This window comes from Trachymyrmex cornetzi, unplaced genomic scaffold (assembly GCF_001594075.2).
Source record: "Trachymyrmex cornetzi isolate Tcor2-1 unplaced genomic scaffold, Tcor1.1 scaffold64, whole genome shotgun sequence".
NCBI lineage: Eukaryota > Metazoa > Arthropoda > Insecta > Hymenoptera > Formicidae > Trachymyrmex > Trachymyrmex cornetzi.
Window position 1 is genome coordinate 467,207 of NW_017299959.1, and position 8,624 is coordinate 475,830.

At 29.7% G+C, this 8,624-nt stretch overlaps 1 protein-coding gene across 3 annotated transcripts in view; it reads left to right on the forward strand.

Annotated features, from left to right (window-relative positions):
* The window catches only part of LOC108766929 (venom carboxylesterase-6), a 15,666-nt gene extending 8,483 nt beyond the window's left edge, over positions 1-7,183 (forward strand). For all 3 annotated transcript variants that reach the window (XM_018516509.1, XM_018516511.1, XM_018516510.1), the window contains exons 3-9: positions 1,688-2,022; positions 2,293-2,492; positions 3,589-3,785; positions 5,129-5,294; positions 5,762-5,961; positions 6,252-6,538; positions 6,847-7,183. In XM_018516509.1, the coding sequence (XP_018372011.1) occupies positions 1,688-2,022; positions 2,293-2,492; positions 3,589-3,785; positions 5,129-5,294; positions 5,762-5,961; positions 6,252-6,538; positions 6,847-7,057 (1,596 nt within the window). In that variant the 3' untranslated portion in view covers positions 7,058-7,183. The remainder of the gene's footprint in view (positions 1-1,687; positions 2,023-2,292; positions 2,493-3,588; positions 3,786-5,128; positions 5,295-5,761; positions 5,962-6,251; positions 6,539-6,846) is intronic.
* The last annotated feature ends 1,441 nt before the right edge of the window (positions 7,184-8,624 follow it).

The following is an 8,624-nucleotide window of genomic DNA, read 5'->3' on the forward strand; positions in this document are numbered from 1 at the left end:
ATAATACAACCAAACGTTTCGGTCTGTCATCAGACCATTCTCAATAGTGTTACATGCAATTATTAAAAATTTCGCAATAAATTTTTACAGACCAAAATCACTCAAGATGTCATTATACATATCGCTGTCAACAATAATTCTTACCTTGACATCCAAAAAACTTACAGAATCATTCGAACCTATATCAAGAGTAAACTTAATTCGATTGTGGTAATAAGTTCTCATTAGCCTTCAATATAAATACTTAGTGTCAGAACATACGAAACAGTTTCTCGCAGTTCGTCTTAGCATTCTTTATAATAACTGTTATCAGCGTTGAAAGGAAAAAGAAAAAATAATGTCTTTGATAAATTGTGCAGTATATTTAGTGATACATTGTAATGATTCTACGCAGGTATTACAAAGTTTTGTGAATTTATTAAATTAATTATTCAAATTGATGAAAATAAATTATTATTTTGTCAGTATGAGTTAAAATATCAGTCTCAAGATCTCGTAATACAAGATCTTGAGACTGATATTTTAACTCGTTTAAATATTCCTGTACCCATATATTGTAGATATGTAGACGACATTCTGCTCGCTTTGCCTATTAAGGAGTATATAATTGTTAATCACACTTGTAATGTAAGTAGTTTTATAATATTAATTTTTAAAATAGAATATAAAAATGTAATTCAGAATAACAATTTTTTAAAGGTTAGAGCATACTTGTTTTCATGTAAAGCTGGGGATGAAAATCATTTTAACCGATATGACATACTATGTTTTCCATGGTTTATGCAGTTGACGAAAATCATGATACTTTGAAAATTACATCCTAATTATTGTTGACAGCGATATGTATAATGACATCTTGAGTGATTTTGGTCTGTAAAAATTCAAATTTATTGCGAAATTTTTAATAATTGTATGTAACACTATTGAGAATGGTCTGATGACAGACCGAAACGTTTGGTTGTATTATAAATTATAATAAATATGGATTATTGTATGATCCTGCACTAAATTCAGCTTGTGTACGTGGATGAAGCCGTTTAATTATTGTATTGTTGGTATTGATCCACGGTCGATAAGTATTCTTAGATTATTATTATTATATTTGTATCAGCTTTTCTAATAGAGATTTTTTCGAGTAATTAAAAAATATTTTAAAGAAATATATATATATCATATCCATATTTTTAAGAAGAGTATAAATACCATTATAAAAATATTTTAGAGATTTTATAATTCTATAATGTTTTCTATATATATTTTATCTGCACACGTATTTTATATTATTCATACATAAATTATTAATAATTAAATTGTACTTATTATATAATTAAAAACGTTCATTAATTTTTTGTATACAATTTTTATCAATTGCCGCTTCTGCTTTATAAATAAGTTAGAGAGAGAGAGAGAGAGAGAGAGAGAGAGAGAGAGAGAGAGAGAGAGAGAGAGAGAGCGAGCAAACAATATTATTATAGCTATTAATAAAACACTTCCGGAAATTTGTTTTATTGCAACTGCAGATAGAATAATTTATATATATCGCTTTGTCATTCATCATTGATATGTCATTATTAACAAGCCTCCGCTTAGTCGAAGTTGCACAATCAGTTTTCACGCAAACGTCTAAATGGTTCAGACTTATAAATAAAATATACGCAAAATTGATTGCACGATATTTTTCTCAAAGCCACCGCAATCCCCGATCGCTTGGAATGGCACTTTACATGCTACGGCTAACGCCGAGATATGCATGCAACGAAACATCTATGTCGATCAGAAGGAAATTGTCGGCAGCGAAGATTGTCTTTACCTGAATGTCTACACGCCATGCATACAATGTACCGAGGAACAGTCGAATTTAAATCATGATCCGGAACAACAGCGGCAGAAGGCCTTTGCCCGATTCCCAGTTATGATTTGGTTCCACGGTGGTGGATGGCTTGCTGGTGCTGGCCACTCTGAATATTATGGGCCCAAATTCCTGTTGGATTTTGATCTCGTCCTCGTCACCGTCAACTTTCGGTAATGAAGCTTGATAATTTAAGAGTCTGACGCTAGACATCAGATTTTGGAACTTTTCATTGCGCAATCTTATTTTTCATATGTGCAACTTTATTTTTTATATTATTATTTTTTTTATATATACAAGTATATAAGTGTAACAAATGATATACTTGTTTTTATGCAATTTTAAAAATTGAAAAAATTACGACTTTACAAGAAATCGGTGTCAATGACAAAAGAGGAGAAAATGATACAGTTGCATAACGATAAATATATTTCTCACATTAGACTCGGACCTTTGGGTTTTATGAGTACGGAAGACCTGGAATGTCCAGGAAATCTAGGATTAAAGGATCAGCAACAAGCTATGAGATGGGTGCACGAAAATATCGCTTACTTTGGTGGTGATTCAAATAGAGTGACTCTTTTCGGTGAAAGCGCCGGCGGTGCAAGTGTTCACTACCATATGGTCAATCCCCTTTCAGCAGGTAAAGATTTTGCAAGTATAAGTAAAATTTTTATATAAGTGTCTCCGCGATTATTGATGCGTAAATAATATATTTATAAGTCAATCAAATGTAGTTCTATATATTTTTATTATTCCATCGAAAATTAATCTGATTTGAGTTGCTTTATTTAGTAAAAATAGACCGAAAATTGTTAAACAAGTGAGTGATATGGTCGTCTTCATTCATTTCTGTTACTTGTATTTGATTCGGAAGACATTATAATTATTACGAAATTGTTTTATAATGTATGAGGAAGTGTGTAGCAAATGCTGACACATTAATACACGTTTTATCATAAAAATGATCCTTAATTTCACGATTCGGATGAATGAGTATTCCGACGTCATTAAGTGACACGTAATGGATTGCATGCATAATATTACTTCATATACGTATATGCATAATATTTCAATTTACATCATCACTTGTAATCACGAATTTTTAATTGTACGAAGAAACGTGTTTCACATTATTGCAATCTTCTTTCTGGAAGTAATTGATAATGTTAATGATATAAAGTGAATTGCAAATTAAAAACTGATAGAATCGATTTCAAGATTGATTAACATTTTTTTATTTTTTATTATCAAAAAGAAGTATTTAGATGTACTCTAACAAACCCTATTTCAATAAGTTTATCGATGTATTTATTGATGTTTTAGCGTACCAATAAAAACTTTTACAATTATATTAAATAAATTCAAAGCTAATCAATTAATAAAAAAACATTATTTCAGTAAAAAAAATAATATTTCATATCTATACAATTACGTTAATTATTGAATTATTAGAAAGCTGCTATTTATTCATAAATTTTCTTACAACATATGACAAAATGTCAAATTGGGGAAGTACGAAATTTTAAGAAAATTTCTAAAAGTTTTAATTAAAATCATAAGAAAATGTTACATATTTTCATATATCTATATAGACAATATATTCAGCGTGTATTATCTGCATCATTAATGATGCAATCGGGAATCATTAGTAATGATCTTTTTTCCAGCATGATGCCTTAATTGGCATAACTCGTTTTTACGACCGGGAAATGTTTACGTTTTTCTCAATCACGCAGGACTTTTTCACCGTGGTATTTCTCAAAGTGGCAACTTCTACAATCCGTGGACTTTAACATCACCTGGAATTGCCAGAATGAGAGCTATGACTTTGGGTAAGCATTTAGGATGCAGCACCGAGAATTCTAAGGATCTCATTGAATGCCTGCAAATGAAGAGCGCGGAAGAAATCATTGGTACCGACCAGCTTTTCAAGGTAATAAAATTTAATTGACATGAGAAAATACGTAAATGATAAACTTTTTAACGCACGCGAGCGAATTTACAATCGCTTAGTCGATGGCATTTTATAATAAAATAGTTGCCGCTATTCGATCTAACTGTTTAATTATTTCAAATACCATTAAGTAAATTATTTGTGTATATATGCCTTTCTCATGTATTTATTTCAACATCTATTTAAAATGATTCGTATAGCTGTCAATCAGTGCTTAATTGGTCGTATATTTGCGCACATCGATGTGGAAACATTAGTAATGTTAAGTCATGTGAAATTAATAAGTTTATGTGAAAGTAGACTCGGTGTGTTTAAGATATATCTATGTATAACGTATGTATGTGGGTCACTTATCATCTCTAATATAATCTCGGTTATATTTAAAGCCTTCACGGTTGGTTCCGCAGTAAAACTCACGTTTTACATGAACTCCTGGTTTAAAATATTTTAAATGCATTCAAGCGTAGCTAATTAACAGTGCAACTGTAAGATAACTCTTGTATCCGCGCATGCATCAGTCTTAGAAATTACATGCCCTGATAAATAGACATTTCATTGATATGGATGCATATAAATTATCCATTGACAGTCACGCGATGGTTTTACATCGTTTACCACTTCAAAATAGGTGTGTCTTAATACCAAATTAAGATAACGTTAAAAAGTGATTATTCATGATTGTGAAATTGTCTTTTCGCTACTTTATGTTATCTAATAATAATAAAATTGCTGGTTAGGTTTAATAAATATATTGGGAATTTTGATATAAATATTTTTCTGATAATAAGACAATAAAATTTTGTTTACATCAACTGCATTGTGGAAATTTTTCTCGCGTGTGACGTTTCGAAGATAAATATCGAATTGAGACGGATAAATATGCCGAAGTTCCAGTAATAGGAGGAAAACCAGTTTGGTGAATATGAATACGCGCGTGTACATTTGTAAACGCCAACTACGTGCTTTTTGCACGTGTAGTTGATATTTTTGTTCACACCTATCAACTGATAAGAAAACAGGGAACGAGTAGGAAAAGATTCACGTACGACAAACGTGAATTTCCTACAAAGTCACTGCAACAGCTGATTACGATATTAATTTAAAAGTCCTTAATGTCTTTATGCTCCTTTCTGAATTTTTATACATACATTTGGCACATCATTTTATTTTGCGTTTTTGACGATCTTATTACGCTTCTTTATTTTCTGTGGTTGCCCTCGACAAAAAGTTCCTTTTTATTTTTCAATGAGTTGTGTTATTACATGTTCTCGGTGCGATTATATATTTTTCATTTTATTTAATTATTAATTGCCTTATCGTAGAAATTTGGTTATTGTCCAATGATACCATTCCGACCGGTAATCGAACCCGAGCACCCAGGTGCCTTTCTGATAGAGGATCCCTTAATTTCTGTACGAGAAGGCCGCCTCCTCGACGTACCCTGGATGACAGGAGTCACTTCGGAAGAAGGAGCTATAAAAGTAGCAGGTAAGGACAATATATTCGAAAAGGCTAATTATTCAATAAAAACTGGATTTATCTTTTACTTAGGGATCATAAATTTTCGATGGGATTTTAAAACTACACTTTATCGAGGAACTTCCATATTATAAAAATCACTTTATACAAAAATGATAAATATCTTTAAAACAAAATTATCCTTCGGAATCTTAAAATAAGATAATTTTTATAATATGAAAGTTCCAAAAGTCCCTCGAAAGTATAGTTATAAAGTATAGTTATAAAATCCCATCGAAAATCTATGATCCCTAAATAAAAGATAAATTCAATTTTTTATTATCGAATAATTAGCCTTTTAATTTGTCATAAGCTGATCGCGTTTTTTCAATACATTATCAAATGTTGTAGTGTTATTCTTAAGATTTAATCATTTTCTGTGAATTATAATAAATTAAGATGTTAAAATGAAGAAAATATTTATGTGCGCTTCTCAGGTATTTACGGACGGGAACAAAACGTGAAAGAATTGGAGACTAACTTTGACAAAATTGTGCCTATGAGTTTATTATATGACGAGAGATACAACGTCACGAATGAGGATTTACGAAATGAGATAACTGCCACTATTCGCAATTTCTATTTCGGCTACAATGTTATCGACTACAACGAATATTCCAGATTCAAAGTTGTCGATGTAAGTTCAAATAATTATACGATACAATCAGCAATTTTTATATTTGAAGTATTAAAGAATATATGACTTTATATTTGATTCGAATAAAATCGACATATCATGAGAGTATTTTAAATAATTAAGTCATTATTTAAATTATTTTAGTAAAAATTTTAAACTAAAGTGAAATATTGTTACAAGGCGCTAAAGAAATAAGTAGTATTTATAATAGGGTTTATATCTATGCAGCTTAGAAAAATTTAGTTTGTTAATAATTAATCTCCTAATGATTCATTAATATGATTTTTTAGATGTACAGCGACTCATGGTTTAACCATGGTACTCACGAAGCTGTGCAAGATTTTATTGTGAATCAAACTTCACCAGTCTTTTATTATTACTTTGCTTATAAAGGAAGCATATCATTCAGCACGATATTTGGCGATCCAGTAAGAGATTACGGAGTATCGCACGCGGATGATTTACAGTATTTGTTCCCTGTGGGTGAACAATTGTTTCCGAACACGACGTTGTCTGAGGAAGATCACAAAATGATCGATATCATGACTTATATTTGGTACAATTTTGCAAATTCCGGGTAAGTGTTAATATCTAATTGATAACAAATGCAAGCAAAAATACAAATGTATAAATTAAATCTATAAAGAATATTGAAAATTTATATTATATTAAAATTTAATTATATTAATATTAAAATAATTGGTGCAAAGTTAGAGATGAACTATTTAATTATTGGCTTAACTATTTAATCCAATGTTTAGTATTAAAGTTCTAGTCCATTTTTTTTTATATTAGACTTTTATTTTCGTAATTATGGATTTCTTTTCTAATAAGAAATTATTAAAAAATTTTCCATATAATATCTAGATAAATATTTTTTTTTAGCAATCCCACACCAAAAGTTACTAAAGTGGTTCCATTGAAGTGGAAGCCCGTAAAAACAAGTTCCGCACCGGAATATTTGCGCATAGAAAACTCAAAGAAAATTACAATGGATCACAGTCTTCTCTGGCAGAGAATGATATTTTGGGATTCTTTAACACATAGATTAATGAATCATGGAAATACATTTAGACATTTGAAGGATGAGTTGTAATTTGGACTCTGTACGACTGCATAAGTCGAAGGCAAAGATATTACTGTATGGTAGAAGGAATCTTACAGTGTTGAAATTTTAAGAAATCATTTTTTTTATTCATTTCATAAAATTAATTTTATTTATGCTAAAAAATGTTTATATTTTGATAATTTATATTTAGATTTAGATTATAATTATAAATTGTCAAACTGTCATTTTAATAACATATAAAATTTGTAAAACGCACAATATGTTTGTGTTTTTAGCTGTACTTTTTAAATATTAACAAGATTATTTTTTTAAATTTAAAATATGATCATGTTTATTAAAGATTAAAGATTTTATTAATAAATAATAATCATTTCGTTGTAATATAATAATAAATTTTGTATATAAATGTAGCTAGAGTATATTTTTATTTCGTAGTAAGAGTGTAACTCAATAATAAAGATTACGGTAATATAATCGTTAATATTAGGGAGATTTTGCAATACCGTTTATCCAGATACGGTAAACGCTAAGGTCACGCTATCTTCTTCTTAACAACTAATTAAGAAAAGGATAACATGACTTTAGCGTTCACCGTATCTGGATCCACGTTATTGCAAAAACTTTTTATTATACAAGCCATGAAGCAACGTTAAGTTCAGAATTTTATGAAGATTTCTCTTTTCCTTTCCACATTACAAAATTCTCATACGCAACTTCGTATAATAATTTCTTCAATCAATTATTTATTTTAATATTATCATTAATTTGATGTACAAAACTTTTTACCTAAAGCAATTGTATTGCGTGGTATTTTTATAATACTTCAGCGTGTTTCTTTAACATATATGATAAAAAAATTACGAATATATTAATATAAATTCAAGATTAGAAGTGGTAATAAAGAAGATTATATACATCCTATTTTTATAAACGCGTGATATATATAATTCGCTTGTTATGAAGATAACCCAAGTAACAATATATTTGCTGCAACAGCAAAAATGTGACTGGCACAACTTTCTGCCAGCCTTAATTACAACTATTTGGCAGCCACAGCTATTTTGGCTGTATTAATAGCTGTACAATCGTTGTGACAGCTAATAAAAAAGTAAAAATACAGCCGCAGCTATTTTGGCTGTATTGATAGCTGTACAGTCGCTGTGATAACTATAATAGTAGAAAAGTCAAAATGCAGTCATAGCTATTTCGGCTGTAAAAGCACATACATATATATGATAATTTTACAGCCAAAATAGCTGTAATCTAGCTGTAACTTGTATGTCACAGCAAAAGCAAACAGTAACATATACAACTGTCCGTTTTAGGTTAAAAGCATGTATCAGCGATGGTCATGCGGACCCATGCGTTCATTTAAGCGGCTCTAAAATTATTATTACTTAATGATCTGTGTGTAGTTCTGTAATTAGCGTATTTATGAATTTGTGTCCGCGTTAGTATTATATGTGTAAGTTATAAATTAGTTGTACTGATTAATTAATCCTTAAATTTGATCTAATTCTAGTGAGACAAAGATTCCGGGTTATTTCAAGTTCAATTCCAGCTAAAAAAATTTTTTTATTGTATTTTAAATATT